Source organism: Marmota marmota, unplaced genomic scaffold (assembly GCF_001458135.2).
Source record: "Marmota marmota marmota unplaced genomic scaffold, marMar, whole genome shotgun sequence".
NCBI lineage: Eukaryota > Metazoa > Chordata > Mammalia > Rodentia > Sciuridae > Marmota > Marmota marmota.
Window position 1 is genome coordinate 3,491,855 of NW_026000142.1, and position 26,865 is coordinate 3,518,719.

The window sequence follows — 26,865 nt, forward strand, 5'->3', positions numbered from 1 at the left end:
CACTTCGACTCCTGGTGCCTCCGCGAGCTGCCACGGGGGCCGGGTGCCCACGGGCCGTTATTTTGACGACATGTAGCCACTTGTCGTGGCGGGTCCTTCCTTTCGCCCTCCCGCACAACTCACCTCCTGCGCTCGTGCTGCTGGGCGTCGGGCGTCCGCGTGAGGCGCGGGGTGCGCCCCGGCTGCGGGCCAGATCACCTAGCGGTCCTATCCTGCCGGGCCCTGCCTGCCCCGCCCCCGGGTCCTCCCTGCCCGGGTTCCCAGCGGCGGTCTAGCCAACTCGACTCAGGTGTGGGCACCTTCCGCGAGAGCCGGGCTGCAGCGCCGCCTGAGCGCCCAGCGAGCGGGCGCCGTCCAGAAGTGCCTGGGGCTTGCTTGGATCATCAGGTTTGTCTGTAGCTGATTTATTTTTTAAAGTTTCCCTGCCGCTGACAGTGAACAAGCCAGGTGCGTATCGGGGCACTTGCTACCAGAAAGAGGGGGGAATTTTTTTTTTTTAACTCAAAATTTTTTCCCCTTTCCCCCTGCAAAGTGTGATGGATTACTGGATTCTGGCAAGTTGTCCATAGTGCTTTGAGTTTAGATAAATTGCATGCTTCTAATAGACCGCAGTTTAGGGGTAGGGATTTATTCATTTTTAGCCCTTAGCCGCCCCCTCCCCCTTGCCATTTTTTAAAATAACATCATCAACAACACCACAAGACTCACATTCTGGAAAAGCTTATTAAGTTTCCAGTTTTCTAAATTCATTGTGAGTATATAGCCTTATTTCCTTTTAATGCTTTAATGATTAAAAACTATGCTGACTATGAATTGATTTCATTATGAATTAAAAAGTTACAAAGTGGGTTGGGGCTGTAGCTCAATTGGTAAGAGTGCTTGCCTAGCACGTGTGAAGCACTGGGTTCGATCCTCAGCACCACATAAAAAATAAAATAAAGGCACTGTGTCCATCTACTATAAAAATATTTAATTTTTTAAAAAAAGTTATAAAGTTAGAACTTTAAATAATTAGGCAATAAGTAAGGGCCAGAAATATGTTAATTTAGTAAAAGATGGATGTAGAACATAGCTCCGCCTGGGTGCCAAGAAAAAAAGTGTTGTGCTTAATTTCAAGTTGTTTAATTCTGGTAAGTTTGGGATGTGGGAATCCGAGTTTTTGAAGGTATTTAGATGACAGCTTTTCACTCCAGTATCAGAGAAATGTCAGATGAGGCTCATGCACATGATATGGAGAGTTCTAAATATTGTATGTAATAAACTGTATTTGTTTTATTTTCTGCCAGCTTTAGTATATATTGATGTATAGTTTAAATGAATATAAAGCTTCAAGTTACCAAACAGTTAACTCTTTTCACCATATGTTAAGTAAAACAGTGATTTAGTAAGGAAAGTATGACTCATTTAAAATTCTTCATAGTGAAAGAGAATGATTTTTCAGGACTAGTGGAGAACTATTAAATATCTTTCTCAAATTTGCCTGGAATTTGTGTTTTTTCAATATCTTTTTGCTTAGGATTCAGCATTTAAAGATAGTTTGTGGTTATTATCCATTTAGAGTTTAAGTATACTGTCTTTAGATTGTATGAGTCTATATTTCTGAATAAATTAAATATCCAGAAATAAATATGCAGATTTAGTTAGGCACAGACGATGAGTTAATGTTTACCTAATGATAGAAATATAAAAGTGATATTGTTAATTATATTCGAGGTACTATTTGTATGTTGTTATGTGCTGCAGTAAAAATTATGTTATACTGATTACCTTTGTAAGCCATGTTAATTTAGAGTCTTCATGTGGTAAAATTACTGATAGTAATTTTTGTGACAGTATATTTATAAATCTTTTAATAGAAAATTATCAGCTTGATGCTACATTAAAAGTTTAGGTTTCCCAATAGAAATTTTTAAGTGAAGAAGGAAAAAAAATCTGTTCCTTAAAATGTGAAGTTAGCATTTTATTTTAAAATCTGGTTATAAAGGAACTCCGTGTGAAATTAAATTTTTATTTTGCACCTAATTCAAGCATCCCAGGGGAAAATATGTGCCCAAATTTTAATGTGTGAAATTATGAAGTCTTCTTTGGAGGAAAAAAATAAAGAAGATGCTCCTTGTGAGTTAAGGAAACCCCTAAGAAGCTGGGAAAAACCAAAAAGAAAATTCAAATAAACTGTCCAGCCCATGTAGAATGATCTGTCTTGCACATTGAAGGGACACATTTAGGACAAAAAACAATGTTGAGGAAATTCTCAAACAGGAAATCTGATTAAAATGAAAGCTATGTATTTAAAACATTACTTAAACTGGTAGAAGTTGGATAATGGGCAGAATTTGGGATTACATACAGCTTGGTGTAGTTGTTTGCATTCTGTTCCCCCCCCCACCCCCAGGATTGCCATAATAAATAACCACAAACAGCCATTTAAAACAACAGAAATTTATTGTCCTAGTTCTTGTGGCTAGATGTCTGAAATCAGGATGTTGCCAGGACCATGTTGTCAAGGTTCTAGGGGAGAATCTGTTCTAGGCCTCTTCTTGTGTCACTGACAATTCCTTGGCTTGTAGCTGTATCACTTCGTGGCATTCTCCCTGTGTGGCTCTGAAACATTAGTACTACAAGTGTGGTCCCTGGATTCTTGTATCACCTGGGAACTTGTTAGAAATGCACATTTTCAGAGTCCAGATCTTTGTTTTGAAAATTGTTATAATTAACTTTCCAGATGATTCTGATGCAGACTTAGGTTTGAGAACACTGATCAGGATGGAAAAGAAAGACAGTATACAAGATGAATTTAAAAAATAATGTTAGATATTAATAAGTGCTATGAGTAAGAGTAGGATGGTCAGGGAAGACCACTGAGAAATAAAGACCTGAAGAAATAAAGACCATGGGGAGTGAGACATATTAGTGTCTGGGCATATGTCCCCAGCAGATAACAGCAAGTATAAAGACCATGGGCGTGTTAGAGAGATGTCAGTGAATTCAAAGGTAAAACATGGAGAAATAGTATTAAAGTCGATCCTGTGAAATTGTTATTTGTTTGTTTCTTACCTCCAAAACCACTAAGTCCAAGGAAGAAAGATCACAAAGAAAGGGGTGAAATAGGATGGCAGATTATGTGAAGGTCATTTTAAGGTTTGGGCTTTTTAAGTGAGATTAGGAAGTTGTAAGGGTTCAGAGCAGTTGGGTGACAAGATACAAGTACAGTTTTAAAAAGATCACTCTGACTACTCTAAAAAATAGAATGAAGGAAAGGTTAAAGGGGGAAAAAAAAAAGTTGATTAGAAGGATTTTGCAGCAGTTAAGAGAAAGGGGTGGCTCAGACCAGGGCTGTAGTTGTGGAGAAGTTAGAACAGGTACAAGACTAAAAACAGATTAAAAGTAAATGTGAAAAGTAAACTTTTTTTCTTCTTATCTAGTTACCTCTGTCATCCATATGCCCTCCTGAAAAGCAGCTATTTTAAGTATTTTATGTACATATGAGAGACTTAAGTCTCAACAAGTTAAAGGAATAGTTATTGACTGGGGCCGATTTTCTTCTCCAGGAACATTTGGCCCTGTCTCGAATTTTTGATCAACCAGTGAGAATGCTGCAGGTATCTAGGAAGTAGAGGCCATGGATGTAGCTAAAAATCTTTTAACAGTGAACAGAACCGCTCCAACAACAGTATTATCCAACTCATGGTGTCATGTCAGTAGTTCCAAGATTAAGAAACCCTGATTTCATGGTATTTTCAGAGGTGATAGTGGAGAGAAGAGAGGTCATTGTAGTCAGATGTATAGTAGGAATAGTGAAGCCAATACATTGGATGCTTAGAGAACTGTTGATAATTCAGAATTGCTGAAGTGTAAGGCACAGGATAGCAAAAGATGAAACTGGACACCTGGAGAGTCTAGATCAAGGAGAATCTTTTATATCATGTTAATTAAAGATGCTTAGTTTTTGAGTTGTAGGCAGTGAAGTTCCATGAAAAGCTTCATGGTATGACACAGTTAGCTTCATTTTATAGAGGTCATTATGGCAACAGGATGAGGTGGGGAGAGAGAGAGCACTTAAGTTAGAGAGGAGATAGGTTAGATATTGCAGTACTTAGATGTGAAGAATGTATGAAATAGGGCAAAGAGTAGAAATGGAGAGATGATGGATTAGAAAACTGTTTAGAAAATAAAATTGACAACACTTGATAATTGGATTTGGGGTGAGGATAAGGGGGATCATTAAGAATGTCTCCCAGGCCTGGGGGTGTAAGTCTGTGAGACAGCACATGCTTCACATGTGCACAGCTCTGGATTTAATCCCCAGAACCCTTCCCTGGCAGAAAAAAACAAAAATGTCCCCAATTTCTCCTGTAGATAATCAAGATAGCTCTAAATGAAAAGGGAACCTATTGGTGAGTAACTTAGATAACCACCAATAATTAATATAAGAAGTTTTAAGGGAGTAAAGTAATGATTCACTTTTGGACATGAATTTGAGATGCCTGTAGTCCAGGTAGGAGTATTTAGCATGTATCTGTGCATGTGACTCTGAAACTTAAAGTTTGAAAAGTATCAAGAGATCCTTTTGTGTAACAAGTATGGAAAAATTAATGCACTTTGATTTTTCACTCTCTAGATAAAGTAGTCTACTTTTATTTAGTTTTTTTTGTCAGAAAGTAATCGGTGTATACCTGATTTAAAAAATAAACATGAAAATTAAGCACTAATTTAAAATTAAGAGTGAAAAAAAAAAATTGTCCTTCTTGCCCATGCCACCTTGCTAAAGTTTTTATTTATACAGTGTACACACACACATTTATATATATTTTTTGTATTTTATATATATATAAATGTGCACTTACACATAAGCATTTAAAATGGGACTGCTATGCAAACTTCAGTAATTTGTCTAAAAAAATAAGTCTTTTACATAGTTCAAATGAATGAGGTTGTGGTATAAAAAGACAAGTGAAAAGGATAAAGTAGTGGCTAATGGATATAACATGATCTGTTTAATGCATATTAAAAGATGAATATACATATATGGTGACATAGGCTTTACTTGTTCTTTTTTTTTGTTAAGTCTTTAAACAATGGATAATAGTTTTGGTGAGAACTAGTGATAGAGATGGTAAAGTGTATATAATACTTTTTTGTATATTTTTCCTTCTCTAAGTATGCTTGGGTTTCTTATCTCATTTTCTGATTTAAAAAGCATACCTTATTCATCATTAATACTAATCTTAGCCAAAAGTACAAACATTTACCAGAACACATAGATGATTGATTTTGACAACTATATTCTGTTGTATGGTATGATACCTCCATACATACATTTCATCAACAAACATCTTGGTTTATAGCTGTTGTGAACACCACGGAAGGATTCTGTGATTTATATCCTTGAGATAAATTTCTAGGTGTTTTCTCCTAGTTTTAACTTCAATTTTTTTAAAAAAATTTAATTGTTAATTATAAAAAGAGATCCTGCTTTTTACTTGTTATGTTTTCCAAAAGATCAATTATTTCAATTTTTTTTTTTTGGTATTATATATTGAACCCAGGGGCCCTCTACCTTTGAGCTACATCCATCCATCCATCCCCAGCTCTTCTTAATTTTTATTTTGTAACAGATATCACCAAGTTGCCCAGGCTGGCCTCAAACTTGTGATCCTCCTGCCTTAGCCTAACTTGCTCCTATAAGGGAGACATGCAGCAAGTTAAGTACCAGCATTCAATGAAGAATAAACCAGGGTAATAGGATTTCAGACAGTGGTGAAGGCACAACTTGAATGCAGCAGTAGTTGATAGTTTAAAACATAGCAAGACTGTGTGTCAAGGAGTTAACAAATATGAGGCCTGGGCCTAGAAGCAGACTCAAGTACTTGTTTCCTTGGAGACTACAGTTAAGATAAATGTGGAATGTTGTGTCTGGAAACCCTTTATCTGAAGTTCTGAGTTGGAAATTGAAGCTGCTTCTGTTTTATAATAATCTGTCATTCATGCAAGAATGGGATAGTCCATTCTCATGGATACAGTTTCAAATAAAATAGTTTCTGACACAGTATTGATTATAGAGAAAAGTTTCTCAGTACTATGTATTTAGTGTTAATTAAAAATGCATTTTATATACTAATTGTTGACTTGTCTGTTCATTCCGAATATCAGATTATTTTAATTATTCTGTTTTTCATTGGTAGTATATTTTAATATGTGGTAGAATTTGTCTACTCCCTTCCATTCCCCTTTTAAGAATTTTCTAATTACACTCACATATTTATTTTTTTAAACAACATTTAGAATAATTTACCATGTTATTTAATTTTTTAAAAAATATTTTATTTAAAATTGATCAGATAGCTGGACATGGTGATGCATGCCTGTAATCTCAAGGGCGTAGGAGCCTGAGGCAGAAGGGTCACAAGTTCAAAGCCAGTCTCAGCAAGTTAGTGAGACCCTGAGCAACTCAGGGAGACCCTGTCTCAAAATAAAAAGGGCTGAGGATGTGGCTCAGGGGTTAAGTGTCCCTGGGTTCAATTCTTAGTACCAAAAAAGCAGGGTAGGGGATCTGATAGGGTTGAAAAAAGTATCTCTGTGATATTTTTTTTTCATTTTTCTATAACTTCCCATTTATGTTCGCGTTTGTTTTTCCACACTTTTAGAAAAAGTTTTGCTAAGTTATTTAACAAATCTTCCTGTGTTTTAGCTGGGATCATGTTACGTACACAGGTGAATCTGCAGAAAATTGACACCTTTAACGTTGATTATTTTTTTAAAATTATTTTTACTTTGGTGAAATACACGATATAAAAAAATCACCATTTCAATCATTTTTAAAATTTACAGCTCAGTAGTATTAAGTACATTTATGATGTTTTGCAACTACCACCACCATCCTTCTCCTGAACTCTTCATCCTGTAAAGCTGAAACTGTATCCATTTAAATAATTCCCTGTTTTTACTTCTCACAACCCCTAACCATCAAAATTCTCATTTTTACTTTTAAGTATTTCATCTAAGTGGAATTAAGAGATATTATCAACAGGAAAAAGGCAAACCACAGAATTTGGGCAAAATACTCACAAATCATATGAAAAAGAATAATATTCCAAATATATAGAGAACTTTTAAAATTTAACAACAAAAAACATATTTCAAAACTAAACAAAGGACCCGAATACACATTTCTCCAAGGACACACAAATGGCAAGTAAGCCACTAAAGAGATTCCTAACATCGCTAATTATTAATGAAATACAAATACAAACTACAGTGAGATGCCACTTCGTACCGGTTAGGATGGCCACTCTTATCAGGAAATAACAACTGCTGGCAAATATATGGAGAAAATTGAAACCTCTGTACATTTTTGGTAGTAATGTAAAATAGTATAGCAACTGTGATTGGCTTATTTGACTTTGGGCATAATTGCCTTGTTCCTGATCTTATAGGAAACCTTGTCCTCAAGGCTCATATGTAGACTGTGTCAGAATTTTTTTCCTTTGTATGACTGATTATTATTGTTTTGTACCTAAATGTCACATTTTGCTAATTAATTTATCTGCCAGTGGATACTGGTTTTCCTCCACATTTTAGTTATTTTTAATACTGCTATTATGAACATGGATGTACAAATACTTCTTCAAGACCCTGCTTTCGAGTCACTTGGGCAAATATCCAGAAGTGGAATTGGTAGATAACATGGTAATTTTTCTTTTTCTTTTTCTTTTTTTTTTTTTTTTGTACTGAGGATTGAACCCAGGGGTGCTTAACCACTGAGCCACATCTCCTGCCCTTATTTTGTATTTTATTTAGAGACAGGGTCTTGCTGAGTTACTAAGTGCCTTGCTAAGTTGCTGAGACTGGCTTTGAACTCTGAATCCTCCTGCCTCAGCCTCCCAAGCTACTGGGATTATAGGTGTGTACCACCACATCCAATTCTTAGTTTTTGACAGACTGCTAATGCTGTTTTCTACAGCTGTTTATTTGTATTTTATTAATAATTAGCGATGTTAGGAATCTATGTGCTTACTTGCCATTTGTGTGTCTTTGGAGAAATGTGTATTTGGGTCCTTTGTCTAGTTTTGAAATGTGTTTTTTGATGTTAAATTTTAAGAGTTCTCTATATATTTGGAATATTATTCTTTTTCATAGGATTTGTGAGTATTTTGCCCAAATTCTGTGGTTTGCCTTTTTTCTGTTGATAATCTCTCTTAATTCTTTTAAAAATTTTGCTGAAATCCAGTTTGCTGCTTATTTTACTTGGAGTTATTGACTCTGCCTTTTTTTTTTTTAAAGAGAGAGAATTTTAATATTTATTTTTTAGTTCTCAGCGGACACAACATCTTTGTTTGTATGTGGTGCTGAGGATCGAACCTGGGCCGCACGCATGCCAGGCGAGCGCGCTACCGCTTGAGCCACATCCCCAGCCCTTGACTCTGCCCTTGGTATCATATCTGAGAAATCATTGCCAAATCCAATGTCATGAAGCTTTTGCCTGTTTAGGCCTTTGATCTATTTTAAATTAATTTTTGTATATTGTGTTGTGTAAGGGACCAACTTCATGCTTTTGCATGTGGCTATCCAGTTTTCTCACCCCAATTGTTAAAAAGACTTTTTCAAACCTCATTAAATGGTATTGGTTCCATTGCCAAACATGATTTGGCCATAAAAGTATGGCTTTATTTCTGGACTCTATTCCATTGGTCTGTATTTCTGTCTTTATGCCTGTACCACACAGTTTTGATTACTGTAGCTTTGTAACAAGTTTGAAATTAGGAGGGCTGAGTCTTCCAGCTTTCCTTTTTTCAAGATTATTTTTGACTACCCAGGGTTTCTTAAGATTCCATTTTAGGATGGATTTTCTATTTCTGTAGAGAGCTTTGTTGGGATTTTATTAGGGATTCCATTGAATTTGTAGATAGCTTTGAGTGGTATTTACCTCTTAGCAGTATTAAGTGTTGAAGTCCTAGAACATGGAATTTTTTCTTCTTACTCCTGTCTTCTTTAATTTTGGTGATGTTTGGTTGTACTTATTGCTCAAATCTTTCACCTCCTTTGTTAATTCCTTGGTTTCTTTTTAATGTTTTTGTGAGTTAAATTGTTAACTTTCCTCCTAAATTGTTCATTATTGGTTTCTATATTTGCAACTTATTTTGTATACTGACTTTGAATCCTGATAATTTTACTGAATTCACTTATTGGACCTAACAGGTTTGTCTGGGTATTAGTTTTTTTGTTTTTTTCAATCTAATTTAGAATTTTCTGCATATATGATCAGACTATGTATAAGTAGAGAGGTAGAGATAATTTTAAATACTTCTTTCCAATTTGGATATCTTTTTTTCTTGCCTATTTACTGAGGCTGGAACTTCCATTACTAAGTTGAATATAAGCAATGAAGGCAAGCATAATTGCCTTGTTTCTGATCTTATAGGAAACACTTGCAGGCTTTTACCATGTGTATGAGGTACGCTATGGATTTCTCGTTTATAACTTATTATGTGGAGGTAGTGTCCATCTGCTATTACTTTGTTGAATGTTTATGAAAGGGTATTAAATTTTGTGAAATACTTTTTATTGCATCAATTGAAATGACTGGGTTTTTCCCCCACTTCATTCTGTTAGTGTGGTATACTACCTCGAGTGATTTTCATATGTTGAATTATCCTTGCATTCCCAAAATAAATCCCATTTGCTAATGGTGTAAAACTGCTGAATTCAGTTTGCTAGAGTTTTGTCAATAATTGTTGTTCATATTGCTTATTGTTTAGTAGTTTTCTTGGAGTGTCTTTGGCTTTAATATCAAGGTAATAGTGGTGCCACAGAATGAGTTAAGTGTCCCTTTTCTATTTTTTGGAATAATCTGGTGTTTTAGTCAGCTTTTTCACTGCTGTGACTGTAAGACCTGACAAAAGCAATGTAGAGGAGGAAGAGCTTATTTGGAGCTCACAGTTTCAGACATGTAAGTCTGTAGATGACTGGCTCCTATTGTTCTGGGCCAAAGGTGAGGCAGAACATCATGGCAGAAAAGTGTGGTGGAGGAAAGCAGGTCAGGACATGGCCACCAAGAAGCAAAGAGAGAGTGTTCCCATCACCATGAACAAAAATATAAACCTCCAGGGCACACACCCATTGACCCAGCTCCTCCAACCACACTCTACGTGCCTGCAGTTACTACCCAAGTTAGTCCTTATCAGGGGAGTAGTGCACTGATTAGGTTAAAACTCTGATAACCTGATCATTTCATCTGTAGGTTTTCTTGCATGCATTGTCTCACACGTGAACTTTTATGGAACACTTAATATCTAAACCATACCATTTGGTAAGTCTTGGCTTTAGTTCATTAAATGTTTGGTAGAACCACCTTTTGAATCCATCAAATCCAGAGCTTTTAGTTTTGGGGAGTTTTTTTTTTTGTTTTGTTGTTTTGTTTTTTATCACCGATCCAATATTTTTGATTACTGATTCATTCTCCTTCCAGTTAGTAAGGATCTTCAGAGTTTTTTTCTTTTTGACTTAGTATTGTTATACTTTGTTTCCAGCAGTTTTCATCAGTTATACAGTTGTTGGCATCCGTTGTTCATAGTGTTCTCCTATAATTCTTTTTATTTCTGTGGAAAGGGTAGCAGTGAACCCATTTTCATTTCTGATTGTAGTAATTTGAGTCTACTTTTTTCTTAGTCAACCTACCTAAAGGTTTGTCATTTTGCTGATGTTTTTGATGACCCAACTTTTATAGTGAAAAGACATGTATTAAATATTGATAATCTAGCCATTTTTTGAAGAAAACTGAAATACTATTAAACAGAAAAATCATTGAAAGCAGCTATTTGTAAAATTAATCACTCATTTATAGATAATCAGCAAATATGATAGAAGATTACACTACAACAGCAAACAAAATAACTAATCTTTGTTATTTTCTTCTTTCTGTTGGCCTTGAGTTTACGTTTTTTGTTGTTGTTTGGTTGGGTTTTTTTTGGTTCTTTAGGTTGTAAAGATAAATTGTTGGTTTAGCTTTAATAATTGCCCATGTTTACCTTTATTGTGATTCTTGTTTCTTTATACTTTATTATCTAGTGTCCTTTTGTTTCAACCTGCAGGACTCTGAATTTCTTGAGAGCAGGTCTAGTGTATTGAATTCCTTTAGCTTTTGTTTACGTGAGGATGTTTTAATTTTTGATCTCTGTACATGTCTGGGAATTGTGGCCAATGATTGTCAACTGTAAGATGATTCTACTGAAGTGGTTTATTGTGCAATCTTTTGGGGAATCCATAATGTGATTCCAGACCAAGTAGTTTTTAATTTTCCCCTCCTAAAAATCATAACAGATCCATCAACAGAGCAGTGGCATTATCTGCTATCTCCTTCTTGCTCTATGGTAGTCTCCTAGTGTGTATGCATTCCCAATTCTAGCTCCTATGGTTTTTTGTGGGATGGCTGTTCTCATAGTGACAAAGCCTGCACTTACCTATATAGGTGCTATAGAAGCATCTGGGAAATCTATTTCTTAGGACAGATATTAACCAGTGACTGAAGGTAGGAGTAAACTAAATTGTAACCTCTATTGTTTCCAGAGCTACTCAGCATGAGCTACAGTTGCCCTCTATGGGAATTTGCTTGGTATGTTCCTTTTGCTTTGTTCCTCTACCTGTTTTATTACCCTATAAAAGTTTCCAGGAAATACTTTTGTTGACCTTTAAGAGAAACCGAGGTACAAGTTGACTAAGGAACAAGTTTATTTGGGTTAATCTGAATTGGAAATTAGTAGACACAAATTTCAAGCAGCTGAAATGTGCTCTGAGATTCTTAACAAATAATAAAGGCAAAAACTCCAAATGAGGAGGGGGATTACATCAGTTGTTTGTCAAGAATAATTTAGAGACTGGAAAATTTGAAGAATATACATAAAGCAGTTCTTAGGAGATGGGGAAGAATAAGAACAGATAAATTCTTGGGAAACAAAGGGAGTTAGATGACCCTCATGGCTATAAGATTTTTTGCTCTACTGAAAACTATAGCTCTCAGAACTTAAATTACAGAATATAGCAAGTTGCACAGGGTCAAAGTTTATTTGAAGGTAGCTGTGATTAAAGTCTGCTCTCTCATGTCCTTCTCCACTCTTATGGGAGGCTTTACTCTGCCTTTATCTTTGTGATTTTAATTTTTTTGTTCTCCAATAAATCACTTTCACACAAGCGCCTTGGACTCAACTTAAGGTAATTACTATTTGTGTTGCTTTTTCTTTAATACTCTAACATGGGAGAATGAGATTGGATTCTGGTTTACTGTGTTATATATTTTTGAGATTCTCTTTCAAATATTGGTCTCAAACTTTTCTGTAAAAGAATTGGTTAAATTCTGAATTTTCTAAAATGATCTATGTAGAATAAAAATTATTTATTGAGGGATTGAAATATTTCATCCAGGAAAAGTCTGGACCTTCTTGATGTCTGATTCTCTTACATTATTTCTTTTATGGTTATTTAGGTTTTATATCTGGAGTGAGCTTTGATAATTAGCTTTCTAAAAAATATATGTTTCATTTGGGCTTTTATGTTTAATATTAAAGTATTGTTTTAAATCTGTGATTATGAATATGGTTTGAATTCTCATTTGAGAAAACCAATGGCAAAAAGACATTTCTGAGCTAATTGAGGTAACTTGATTACAGACGACAGTAGGAGAAATTTATTACAAACTGTGAGTTAGATGAAACCAAAGAATTAATGTTAGTTTTGTTAGGTATTTGATAATGGCATGGTAGCTTGTAAGAAAATGTTCATGTTTTCAGAGAGGACTATCGAAGTATTTAGAGATAAGATGACTTGAGTCTGAGACTGGCACTAAAATACCATAATTAACTGAAGAATGAATACATGTTATTTTAAAGTTATAATCAATCTGTGTACTGGATATATGGGGTTTTTTGGGGGGCGGGGTTAAACTTTAATGTGCAAAGATTTTTTATAATTAAACTTTAAAAAAACAACTCTTGAGTTGCCCCATGATGAAATTAGAATACATAATTCTTAGAAGCACAGTATCTTTCCTCCTTCTCCCCACTCTCCAGCTCCATTGTAGTTGGAACTGATGTCATTTTTGCCTAGATCTCTTAATTACTAGTATTGTTTTAGCCTACATAGCTTTTTTTTACAGGATAACATTTCTACGTTGTATAATAGTTACCACAGTTTCTTGATAGTTTTATGTTGGAAAGAATCACATGTCTCTTACCAACGATGGTATGATTTCTCCATTTCTGAGAGGTATTCTTTTATATTTAGATTTCTATCTTAGCTGAATTATATCTTTAGGTGGTAAATATACCACCTAAAGGTATATGGGTACTGAACCCTTGCATATTTGAAAATGTCTTCCTGTTTTGATTCTTAAATGACAACTTGCTTCATATTTAAGCCTATGAGCACACGTTTTTCCCCCTGAGAAACTTAGGTTTTGTCGTATTTGTCATTAAATAATACTAGGCGCTTTTTAAAAAATCTGCCTAATGTTTTGCTTTTGTCTTGCTTGTTCCTGGATACTTATCAGAGTCTGAGTGAAATTCAAGATATCTTTTAAGTACTGATCTATATGTATCAGATTTTTTGGGTCATGTATGAGATCTTTATTCAGATTTACAGTATTTAGTTCTTTTAAAGATATGTTTTAAAGTATATATATATATATGTATTTTCTATTTATATATTATACATACACACACACACTATTGTTTGGAGAATGTGTTATTCTCTTTTGGCTCTCCATTGCTTGTCTTTCATGTCTGTCATTTTCTAAACTAATACAAAGCAGTCCTATACAGTTGCATTTTCGTTTTTAATGAAATATTTAGAATTGCTCTCTTTCATCTTTTTGCATCCTTTTTCCCCACTGCAAGATTTTTATATAGGTTCTATAATTTCTATTTATTTATTTTAAATAGAATCAATTCTCCTGGTATTGCTTAAAAATTGTGTTGGATGGAAACCTTTTTTACTTACCCTCCATATATTTTTATGTACCATTTGGATCTTTCCTTTGTGCTACTGCTGGTTAATGGTTTCTCTCTAGTCATTTGGTTCCTGAGAGGGGTAAATAAGCAAGGTGTGGCACCTTGGGCAGCTGCTTTTCAGTAATCTTTTTTTTTTTTTTAAAGGAGAGATGAGGTCAGAAAACTTCACTAGTCTAGAGGTATATCATTCATACTTGGTATTTTTCTTATTTTGTCTGGGTGAGTAGTTTACTTTGACAATAAGTTATGCTTAATGTGTTAGTACATTTTTCTGTGCATCTTGATCCATAGCAACTGGTCACCATTTTACATTCCCACTTGCAGTGTACAGTGATCCATGTTCTCTACATCCTCGCTAGTGTTGAGTAGTGTCACTATATTTTTAATTTAGCCATTCATATAGGTATTTAGATTTTAGTTTTAGTCTCATCTTTCTAATGGTAAATCAAGTTGAATATCTTGTTATCTTTACATCTTTGGCAAAATGTGTTTTGTACATTTTCTAATTGAATTTTTTAAGTGTTTTGGCTTCATTAGTTTTTTCCTTTTATGAATTGTGCTCTTTGTTGGGGTGGCAAGGGGGGTTACCAGGGATTGAACTGAGGGGTGCTTAACCACTGAGCCACATCCCCATCCTTTTTGAGACAGGGTCTTGCTAAGTTGCTGAGGCCGGTCTCAAACTTAGAATCCTCCTGTTCTAGCCTCCCAAGTCACTGAGATTAAAGACACTGCTGTATGTGACTGACTATGTTTGATATGAAGTCTAAGAACTTTTTCTAGCTCTAGATCCTAAGGATTTTTTTTTAACCCTAAATGTTTTATACTTGCATGTTTTAGCACTTAAACCTGTAATCCATTTTGAATTAATTTTTATCTAAGAGATAAGACTTAGGTTCAGGTTTCTTATTTGGATGTTTTTATTTTGTTGTTTTTTTTTTTGGCCTAGTATTGAAAAAAATGTTCTGCCTCTCCATTCATTTGTTTATGGACCTTTGTCAAAAATCAGTTGAGCATTTTTACGTGGGTCTGTTTCTGGGTTTTCTCTTCTGTTGCATTGATCCATGCCCTCTGCTGGTACTATATACTTTTAAATTATGATAGCTGTGTGTCTTGAACTTATGTAGACTGACTCAAAATTATAGCTATTCTGGTTCATTTGCTTTAATGTAAGAATTATAAAATAATATTGTTTATGTCTACAAGATAGTTTGTTGGAACATTCATAGGAATTGCATTAACCTTGCATATCATTTTAGGGAAACTTGACATCTTTTTTTTTTTTTTTAAACTCATGAACATGGTATGTCTGTTTAGGACTTATTTTTTTTTTTCATCAGCATCATTTGACTTTTATTATAGAAGTCTTGAACATTTTTTGTTAGCTATACACATTTTTTGAGCAATTTGATGTCCAAATTCCTATTAATATTGATATAATGTATATAAAGGGAGTTTTTTTAAACTACTTGTCTTTGGTGTCTACATGTTCATCATTAGCATACAGAAATGCAGTTGATTTTGATATGTTTGTATTGTATCTTGTGACCTTGTTGAATTCACTTATTCTAGGATTTTTTTTTTTTTTTTTTGCAGGGGTGGGGATGCTGCAGCAGGGTACTAGGGATTGAACCTAGTGGCATTTTACCCCTGAGCTACAGCCCTGGGCCTTTTGGAGACAAGGTCCTGCTAAGTTGCTTGCTTAGGGCCTCACAAATTTGTTGAGGCTGGCCTCAAACTTGCCCTCCTCCTGGTTCAGCCTCCCAAGTTGCTGGGATTACAGCAGGTATGCACCACCACACCCAACTAGTCATTTTTTTTTCCATAGATCTCTAGATTTTTTTTCATAATCATGTATTCTGCAAGTAGGGACAGTTTTAATTTTACATTCAATCTGTATGTCATTCATTCCCCTGCCCCCACCCTGCCTTTTGTGGTTCAGGTCTGATATTCATTTTTCTCATTTGTAATAGGGATACTGCTATCAAATTTTTAGGTTGCTGTGGGGATCAGAGAAAATGTTAAGTTTCTAACATGGTACCTCACGTGTACTGTATTTTAAACCTTTAAAATGTGCAATACTATATAGGAGTCATCCCAGTTTTACCAGGAAAGTGTTAGAAAAATAAAAATCACAGCTCATTTTAATGTAGTCTGAAGAGAGAAGTATACTTTGAATATGTAGGTGCAACAAATGAAAATCACAATCCAGAACAAAATTACAAGTACTAGGTATTTTGCATTGGTAAAATATGGAATAAAGCACGAAATAAAAAATTAAAAGGAAAAAAAAAGATAGAGGATTTTAAGGACTTTATTAGGAATTGCCATGACTTTCTCAGCCTAAAAATTGTGCAAAGACTTGCTTTCTTGGTTAAGGGTGTTAAAGTCTTTAGAGAGTATTGGTGATTTGATCAAGTGACTGAAAACCAAGCATAAAAGAAGATTCAAAAGGCACACCTTAAAGATACCATGAGTGCAGTTCCAGACCAACTTGATAGAGGAAATGTCGCAGTAAAGCCAGTTAGAAAAAAAAATTTGGTTCTCCGATGTATGTAAAGTATGTGTCCACAATACTATAAGTAAATAATAGCATTATGTCTAAAAGACCCAAATGTATGCACCTTAATTTAAAAATTTTGCTCAACAATGTCAGCAGTTACCTGAACCCTTCATGAATCAATGATTTTGCTGGTGGTCTTGCCTCCATGTCAGTGGGTGCTCATTGATGAGGATGGTGGTTGCTAAAAATTGGGGTGGCTGTGATAATTTCTGAAAACAAAACAATGAAGATTACTACATCACTGGATTCTTTCTTTCATAAAAGATTTTTCTGTAGCATACCAGCTGCTGATAACAATTTAAAAAAGAGGGGTCCTCTCATACCCTGCCACTACTTTATCAGCTAAGTTTATGTGATATTATCATTCATTTGTTGTCATGTCTATATCAAGAAACCTCTTTGCTCATCTGTAAGAAGCAACTGCTCATTCATTATATTTTTATCATGAAATTCCACAGTTCAGTCACATTCTTAAACTCAACATCTGTAGTTACTTCCTCCACTCAAGTCTTGAACCCCTCAGTCATTCATGAGGATTGGAATCAGCTAGCTTCCAAATTCCTATTGATATTGACATTTTGACTTCCCATGAATCAAAAATGTTTTTAGTGGCATTCTAAAATGGGTGAACCCTTTCTAGAAGATTTTCATTTGCCTTTGTCCAAACCAGAGGAATCAGTATGGCAGACAGCCTTATGAAATGTGTTTCTTAATTAGACTTGAAATAACTCATTGTTCCATGGGCTACAGAATGGTGGTTGTGTTAGGCATGAAAACAACATTAATAATGGATACAATATTATTAAGAGGCCACCATCAGGCTTCTTACAGTGACTGGATGCATTATCAGTGAGCAGTAATATTTTGAAAGAAAAAAATTTTTTTTTTTTTTTTTTTTTTTTAGCGGTAGATATCAGCAGTGCCCTTAAAATACTCAGTAAGCCTTATTGTAAATAGATGTGTTCTCATCCAGACTTTGTTGTTCCATTTATAGAGCTAAGGCAGAGTAGTTTTAATGTAATTCTTAAGGGCCTTAGGATTTTTCTAAATGATAAATAAGCATTGACTTCAGCTTAAGGTCACTAGCTGCTCCTAACAAGAGAACCTGTCTTTTAAAGCTTTTAGCTATGACTTTTCTTTAGCTATGAGCTTCCTCTTTGGTATCTTTTTCCAACATAAGACTCTTTCATCTACTTGGAGATCTAGTGCAGTCAACTTCATCTAATGATCTGCACTAGATCTTGGGTAACTCACAGTGGTTTCTACATTAGCACTTTGTGCTTCATTTTGCACTTTTCTTTTGCTAAACCTCATGAATCAACTTCTAGCTTCATATTTTTCTTTTATAGCTTCCTTACCTCTCAACCTTCATAGAAATGAAGAGAGTTAGACCCTCACTTTGGCTTAGGCTTTGGCCTGTTGGAGTATTCCAGTGGATCTATCCTCCAGACCACTGAAACTTTTCATATTAGCAGTAAAACTGTTTCATTCTCTTATCATTTGTGTGTACACTGGAATGGCACTTTTAATTTCCTTCAAGAAGTTTTCTTTGACTTTGATCAAGCTTTTGATTTAAAATAAGAAATGTATAAATCAGTCTTTCACTTGAACATTTATAGGCCATTGTAGGATTATGAACTGACTTGAACTTCAGTATTGTTGTGTCTTAAGGGAGTAGGGAGGCACAAGACAGGAAGAGAGATGGGGAATAGATAGTTGGTGGAGCAATTAGAACACAAAACTTAAGTAGTCTTACTTGGGTGCAATTCATGATGCCTCCAAATAATAATACAGACAAAGGTCACAAAGCAGCATAAAAGATTCAGTAAGTTTGAAATGTTGGGGAAATTACCAAATTTTGGTAGACACATAAAGGGAGCAGGAGCTATTTGGAGAAATCCTTGCTTGATAGAGGATTGTCACAACTCTTCCATCTGTTAAAAAACTATTTCTGAGGCACAGTAAATCAAAGAACAGTAAAACAAGATATGTCTGTATCTACAAGAGTTAAAAAAAATCAGTCCTCAAACTTCTCTAGTGCCTATGTAAGAAGACTATTGAATAATATCTAATATCTATAAAGTTATAAGGAGAATAATATTTGTACATGGTCAAGTTGTGCTTTGCATACGAAGATAATAGCAGACATTCTCAGACATGCAAGAATTTCAGTGTAGCACCAGTTAGCACTGATAAAAGAACTGCTTGCTGAAATCCAGCCCTCAAAAAATGTAACATTAATGAAAAACTCAAAATTTAGAGGAGCTGTAATATAATTACTGTTAGTGAGCTGAAATCCAGTTTAATGGGTCCAAGATTAAGCAGTCATGAAATTACAGTTAATAAATTTTTACCAAACAAAAATAATTCACAAAAACTGTGTGTGCATACTGATTTCCACATTTCATACATCAAGAAACCAAGAGATACTGTCTAAAATGGAAATATGTAATTAAATAAAGGGCCTCCAACTGCTTTGTGTTTTTCATAATTTTCTTTTTCTAATCTTAAAAGGGATCATTCGGAGAAGAGAGGGTCATACTTTAAATGTTCTTTTCACTTCAGTGTCTTCCTATATTCAGATAGCTCTAATTTATATGTTAAATCTTAAAATAACATGACTATTTCCAGTTCTGTAAATTATAACTTAAATGTGGTTAAGACTTGGAATTCTTGACTCATAGTGTGTCTGTGGAATGTTTCTAATCTCTGAGTTACATCTGTAAAATGGGAATAATATTACCTGCTTTATCCATGTAAAGCTCTTAGTACAGCACATAAATTTATAGTTACCTCTTCTATGACCCTGTTATTCACAGAAGGAAAGATCTGTAATGATATTCACCAAATGCTAATAGTTTTTTCTGGGTGATAAGATTTGGGTGATTTCTTCTTTCATGCATTTCTCTATTTATTGAAATTTTTTCTTTACAATAAATAACAGAGCTCTCTTTAAAAACAAATTTTAGTTGTGTTAGCACTTTTTTGCATTTAAAATCTCAAATGCTAAGCCTAGAAATCTGTATTTTTTAAAATGTTCAAGTGATTCTGCTGATGCATCAGATTTGGAAAGCATTTGGCATAAATAACTTCTCTCCACCCAATTCAGTTGAAATTCGAAGCCCCCATAATTGCAGCATGGTTAAGCAATCTCATCTTCTAGTCTGTTCTGCTGCAGTACTGTTTCAGATTTGTTAAAAATCTGAAGAGGTACACATGATTTTGCTAGAAATCTGAGTGGGCTTTGAGGGTACATTCTACTTATCCGAGATATCCTAGGATCAGGAAAGAAAAGTAGCTTACAGATACTTAGTCATTAAGGCAGGTGTCCTTGAAATTGGAAGAGGGTGAGGTAAAAGTAGCAAGGAGAAGCCAGCGTATGCTGAGAGGGCAGAAGAGTAAGAGTATGGCATCACAAAACATTTTAAAATTAAATCAAATTATATATAACATCAAGCATTGTTTTCCAGGACCTCCTAGAAGACAGACTTTGAGCTTTGATTTTTCTTAGCTTCATTTTCTCTCTACTATTTTCTCTTTCAGAATCAGTACAGACAACCCTCCAAATCTACAGGTTCCACATCCATGGATTCAACCACCTGTGTATTAAAAATTCTTAGGAGAAAAATATAGCATATGTATTGAGCATATATAGGCTTTCTTCTTGTCATTTTCCCCTAAATTCCCTAATAACAATTTCTGCAGTATAACAGTTATTTATAGAGCACTTATATTGTATTAGGTATTACAAATAATCTAGAGTTAAAGTATGTGACAGAATTTATATAGGTTATTTGCAAATACTTTGCCATTTTAAATAAGGAACTTAAGCATCTGTGGATTTTTTTTTGTGTGTGTGTCTAGGGAGTTCTGGAATCAAAGTCTGTAGATACTGAGGGACAGTTATAATTGTCTTGAGGAGTAGAACTGTGCCAAATATCTGGTTCACCTCTCTTGACTTCTCCTTTCTTACAGATCTTGGACCACAAATTCTCACTGCATTGATATCTTAAGTGTCTTCAAACTTATATATTTTGAGTAGATTTTTCTGATTGTGCTTTGATGTTTGGTCTGAAAGCCACTCTGGAAATATTATTAAATATATATTATATATAATAATATATATTCTTGAGATATAACCATGTGAAATTGTTTGATATTTGTCGTTATATTGATATTCTTAGTTTGTACATCTTGGTTTCATATTTAAAGGTAATTTTGATTGGGAGGCTTATCTCCCAAACTTTGGTCTTTATTGTATATGTCCTTTGTCCTTCGGCGTGAGTGGTGATTGGGTGTAGACTTTGAGAAATGTAATGGAAAGAGCACTGACTTTTCTTAAGCAGTCAGATCTGGGTTTAAATTGTGGCTCTTCTTGATTGTGCCAACATATATTAGTTATTTAACTTTTAAAAAATTCTGTTACCTCATCTGTGAAATAGGCATAGTGAGAATGAAAACGAAATTATGTATGGACAGTACCTGGCATATGGTAAATGCTTAGCAAACTTACTGTTTAAATTATCTTGGAGAATTAGAAACTATACATCTAGGACCATTCTAATAGCAATTTAGAGGAATTTATAATTTCATAATGTATGAATGCTTAAAGGGGCCATATATTTTGTGGGAGAGTTCATTAGGTATTTTTTGAGCAGCAACTGTGTTCCAAGCATCCTAGTTAATCTTGTAATAGATAGATATGATCCAGGATCTTGCAGTCCAGTGGGATAGCAGAGAGAGATGGTAAGAGCATGGTGTAGTTACTCCAATATCATGAAGTTGGGGTATTAATTAGAGCTGGAGCCAGCAAACTTTTTTCATAAAGAGTCAGGTAAGGCTTTGTGGGCCATACTATCTTTTTAGAACTACTCTGCTTTTGTACTCTTACTCCAAGTTACAGCTATCAGAACCAGCACACAAATTAATGGGTATGGATATGTTCACATAAAACTTTCTTTACAAAAGCAGATATGAGGCTAGCCCCTTCACAGACTAAATTACTTTGACATTTTGGTATGGGGGGCAGGGGTTGAACTCAGGGGCACTTGACCACTGAGCCACATCCCTAGCCCTATTTTGTATTTTATTTAGAGACAGAGTCTCTTTGAGTTACTTAGGGCCTTGCTGAGTTGCTGAGACTGGCTTTGAATTGGCGATCCTCCTGCCTCAGCCTCTAGGCATTCACCATGCCTGGCTACTTTTACATTTTTAAAGAGTTGTTTAGAAAGAATGAGATGCTCTAGACAATATGTGACCCTGGAAGCCTAAAGTTTAATTTCTAGTCCTTTACAGAAAAAGTTTGTTAACCCCTGAGTTGGAGAATAGAGTAGCTTGTGATTGCTATAAAAGAAAGGTAGATTTTAAGTACTATTGAGTTATTGACAACTAAAGAAGTAAAAGATCATGGCAAGCAGTCTTGGGTTCATGAAGGATCCTGGTGGGAAGCATGGGAAATTCTGCGTGCAAATACTGACAATCATCCAAGCCAACAATGGTTATTCAACTTATTACCCATGTGTTTTATTTAATTGTCTATAATATGCTGTTATAGCAGCAAATAAGGTGGTAAAGTCAAAGATAAGTTAAATACTGTTAAGAGTATTTTTCTGTATGAAAGGAATTAACTTTCCATGATTGCTGTAAACATCAGACTTTTTATTCTTATGTATATTGCTTTATACTTTTATAACACCTTTTTTTTTTTTTTCCCCCCTCCAGAAATACACTTTCGGGAAATGGCCTCTAAATCTTGGTTGAATTTTTTAATTTTCCTCTGTGGATCAGTAATAGGTTTTTTTTTATGCTCTCAGCTATTTAGTATTTTGTTGGGAGAACAGGGTGACACACAGCCCAATATTCTTCATAATGATCCTCATGCTAGGCATTCTGATGATAATGGACAGAATCATCTGCAAGGACAAATGAACTTCAATGCAGATTCTAGCCAACATAAAGGTATGGTTTATGTTATTAAGGAGTATATTAGTCTAAGCATTGAGTGTTGGGAAATTTATCTATATGAATTTTGTTATATCACTATGTATTATTCCAGGTATTAAAACAAAATTTTATTTGCCTAATGAGAAGGAATTGCTAAAGCCCATATTTATTTAGGAAATAAGTTATTTTAAGTTTATTTTTCAGTAAAAATGGTTCAGAAACCATGATTTGGAAAAAGGACCAAGTTTTAGAAAGTTTTTCTTTAGGCTCAATTTTGTTATCATGGTTCATCTGTATATGTGGGTTTTGCTGTTCTTTTGTTTTGCTCGCGGTTTATGCTGAGTCTTGTTTTTCTAGCAAAACTCAAGGTTATATCTTATAATATTATAAATATTTATATTATAAGTATGAAGTGTTACATATGTTTAATGTAAATATAGAATAATATTTACATATTAACTACTGATACAAATTGAAAATTGAAGTTTATATAAGTGATTTTCTATCCTTTTGAGAAAAAAAACAGGGAAGTAAAAGTACAAAGGATGTGTTATAATGACTTCATTTTTCTCTTGGTCTCTTTAACCAGATATTTTCAGTTGAGTCTTCCATGTTCCACTTAATGTTGTTTTTCTGCACATTTCTATCTTCAGTATTTCCTTTGTATGTGAAATATCGTCAACTTTCATGATTTTAATTTCCACCTGTTCCTTATAGTGTTTACCTTCAGCCCACTTCCAGACACTTTGTTTCTTTCTTTCCAGTAGTAAATTAATTCTTCCCTTCCTTTCATGCAAGTATCAAAGGTGGAGGTATGATAGCCCAGTTGTTTTATCAACCATGCATACAATGAACAAATTGTCATGTTACAGGAATGTTTATATAACAATGATTGAGCTCTGACTAGCCCTCTGTGTTCTTATTATAGACCAGTTTGGTCACTATGTACTTGTTCTGTAGCATATCTGTCTCAGATCATTAATTTGAGTCATACTTCCCTGCTACCTGTAGGTTATATTATGCCTCACTGCAGGTGCATTTTTTGATACCTTTTGTTCCACCCAATGGCCCACACACTACATGTTATGCTAAAAATTTAACTCCTTTTCTTTTTCTTCTCTCCTAAAACTTGTTTTTCCTATATTACCATCTGCCTGAAACAGAAACTATGAACTCATGGTACCTACTTTATGTACCAATCAATTCCATTTGTCACTGAATTCTAATGTAATTTTAGATATTTCTTCCCCTCAGTCCATGGTACATTTTCCCTAATTCAAGCCTTTAGCTGTATTCACATAATTGCACTTAGCTGAACTTTCCCATATCTTTTGTTCTTTCTTTTGACGAGCTCTACTCATTTTAAGTTCTATTTTCTATATTATCCCAAGTCCTTATGTCATTGCTCTATAGGATTTATCATCTACTACTTTCTTTTCCTTCAGCACATGGAACCTTTGTACATATATTCTCTTAGTATGTAGCAGTTATTTCTTCACATGTCAATCTCCACTGTTAAACTGAATTTTTATGTGGCAGGAAGTATGTTTTACTCACCTTCATCTCCTAGGCTAGTACATGCCTGGTACAAAGTACTTAATGAATAATTAAAAGAATGAGAATATCTGCTAGGTCTAAAAGTGGGGAGAAAGCTGTCTTTTCCTAAATAAGACAGATCGGTGACTCCCACCTATACCATTTTCTGTGTCCATTCAGTGTTTGAGATGTCTGTATAGCTTAGAGATTGGGTTTCTTGGGTATGCGAGCAGTGAATGCTTTCTTACTAAAAATAGTGGAATTTTTTTTTCCTGCTTTTATCCTTTTGGATTGTGAATTCTTAATCTTCAGAGGACCATGAGAATACATGCTCATGCCCCACCCAGACATTTCTTCTGTTCTCTCAGTTAACTAGCAAATTATACCCTTAATGTAAATTTTTCACAGGACTGAAGTTTTGTAACACAATGTTTAACCTTAACTTTAAAAGTATGCTTCTTTAGAATAACCACCCTAAAACATTTCTACTCAAAAGTGTATTTTGTATACTCATGCTGGTCTGCAGCTAAATAAGTGTTGAAGTTGGGAGTAGACAAACTTTTATGATAATTCTGACAAAATATTTTGTCTGAATCTAAAAATAAAGAATTAGGGCTTATGTTTTATATTTCTTTAGTTCACATTTTCTAATGATTTTTTAATTTTCTTTTTAAAAGTCTGTAATGATTAGAAATAAAAATTGGTCCTTCACCACAAATCATTTGAGAAGTGCTAGTCTAGAATCATAATTGGGCTCTTCCTCAAGACTAAACCAGTGCTTCTTATAATGTGGTGCTGGTCTAACAACCAAATAAGAAGCTTGCACCCAGATGTAAATTCGTTTAAGTACTTAAGCTTTCTACTTAGTTGAATACCTTTTTTTCTTTTTCCTCCTTCCTTTATGGTAGCAAGCCTTCCTTGATTAAAGACGCACCTTATTTCTTTGTAGTAGTTTAAAAAACACTGCTCTAAGGCTGGGGATATAGCTCAGTTGGTAAAGTGCTTGTCTTGAATACACACTGCTCTAGACAATCTTGGAAATCCTGTACCCCTTGTTCTGTTTTGTTTTTGAATGGCGGATTTGCATTTTTGAATGAGGTATGTATAGAACCATCAGAAGTAAACATAGCCATACATTAACTCCTTTGCTAAGTTAAACAGGTGTAATCATGAGATGTTTTAGGGCCACCTCAGGGTTCCTGTGGACAGTTGATAACAGTGGACCTTCAAAAATGAACTGTCAACTTCAGCAGCATGTTTTTTCTGCCCTTGAGAAGCTCATTCAGAGCAGTGTGAAATTCCTGTGAACGTTGTGCTAAAAAAGAGCTGAAGTCCTCTTTATAGTATAAAGTACCAAGCAGAGACTATTTAAGGTAGTATTTAATGTTCATCTGAATCACCAGAACTTGTTAAAATTCAGAGTCTGATTCAGTATGTTTGATGTGAAGGCTGAAACTCTGCATTTCTAAGAAACCCCCCAGGTGATGCTGATACTTTTGGTCAGTGAATTACAGTTTGAGTAGTAAGAATTAAGGTCCTAGTGAGTCTAGTGAACTCCTTGGATGAAACTGACATAAAACCAATAAATCAGAATGTAGTTCACAGTAGGTTGTTTTCTTTCATCTAAATTACTAACGGATGGATAGTTTTTTGAAATTGTTTAAGAAATGTTTTACTTCATCATAATTTGGATTTTGCATCAGTCTAAGTGTAACTTTTAAAAATGTTTGTTTAATAGATGAGAACACAGACATCGCTGAAAACCTCTTTCAGAAAGTTAAAATTCTTTGTTGGGTTATGACAGGCCCTCAGAATCTAGAGAAAAAGGCCAAACATGTCAAAGCTACATGGGCTCAACGTTGTAATAAAGTGTTGTTCATGAGTTCAGAAGAAAATAAAGACTTTCCTACTGTGGGATTAAAAACCAAAGAAGGCAGAGATCAACTCTACTGGAAAACAATTAAAGCTTTTCAGTATGTTCATGACCATTATTTAGAAGATGCTGATTGGTTTCTGAAAGCAGATGATGATACGTATGTCATACTAGACAATTTGAGATGGCTGCTTTCAAATTATGACCCTAAAGAACCTATTTACTTTGGGAGAAGATTTAAGCCCTATGTAAAGCAGGGTTACATGAGTGGGGGAGCAGGATACGTACTAAGCAAAGAAGCCTTGAAGAGATTTGTTGATGCATTTAAAACAGAGAAATGTACACATAGTTCCTCCATTGAAGACTTAGCCCTGGGAAAATGCATGGAAATCATAAACGTAGAAGCTGGAGATTCCAGAGATACCACTGGAAAAGAAACTTTTCATCCCTTTGTACCAGAACACCACTTAATCAAAGGTTATCTACCCAAAACCTTTTGGTACTGGAATTATAACTACTATCCTCCTGTAGAGGTAAGTTTAGAAATTTTGATATTTATAAATATTTGAGACTGATGGACTTTTGTTAACTTAAAAAAAAACTAGCTAATATGTGTAGATTTTTTTTAGTACCAACAACTAGAACTCTTCCTATGGCAGTTTAACAAAGCAGATGAGAACGGGCATCAGCCACAGTCATTCAACAAATATCTATAAATACATTTTAGATGAAGAGATACATAATGAACACGGAGACTAGTAAAGATATGTTTTTAGGTAGTGGTAAGTAATAGGGGTAAAAAAAAAGCCAGTTAAGAAAGTGAAGAATGACCTATAGTGGATGATATACTCTTTGTTGGATGATGATTAAGGAAATCCTAAGGGGTAATTTTTTATTAGTACTGAGAATTGAACCTAGGAGGTATCTATCACTAAAAACTACATCCCCCCCCCCCC

General features: G+C 34.7%; 2 protein-coding genes across 5 annotated transcripts in view; one reads left to right on the forward strand and one right to left on the reverse strand.

Annotated features, from left to right (window-relative positions):
* The window catches only part of Asns (asparagine synthetase (glutamine-hydrolyzing)), a 153,988-nt gene extending 153,733 nt beyond the window's left edge, over nucleotides 1-255 (reverse strand). For both annotated transcript variants that reach the window (XM_048785974.1, XM_048785973.1), the window contains exon 1: nucleotides 124-255. The gene's annotated coding sequence lies outside the window, so the exon portion shown is untranslated. The remainder of the gene's footprint in view (nucleotides 1-123) is intronic.
* The window catches only part of C1galt1 (core 1 synthase, glycoprotein-N-acetylgalactosamine 3-beta-galactosyltransferase 1), a 30,712-nt gene continuing 4,102 nt past the window's right edge, over nucleotides 256-26,865 (forward strand). The window contains exons 1-3 of one of the 3 annotated variants that reach the window (XM_048785976.1): nucleotides 256-387; nucleotides 22,279-22,515; nucleotides 25,775-26,442. In XM_048785976.1, coding sequence (XP_048641933.1) covers nucleotides 22,296-22,515; nucleotides 25,775-26,442 — 888 coding nt within the window. In that variant the 5' untranslated portion in view covers nucleotides 256-387; nucleotides 22,279-22,295. Of the gene's footprint in view, nucleotides 448-21,334; nucleotides 22,516-25,774; nucleotides 26,443-26,865 lie in introns of those variants that run through there. The other 2 variants (XM_048785977.1, XM_015488242.2) reach the window with 2 other exon arrangements.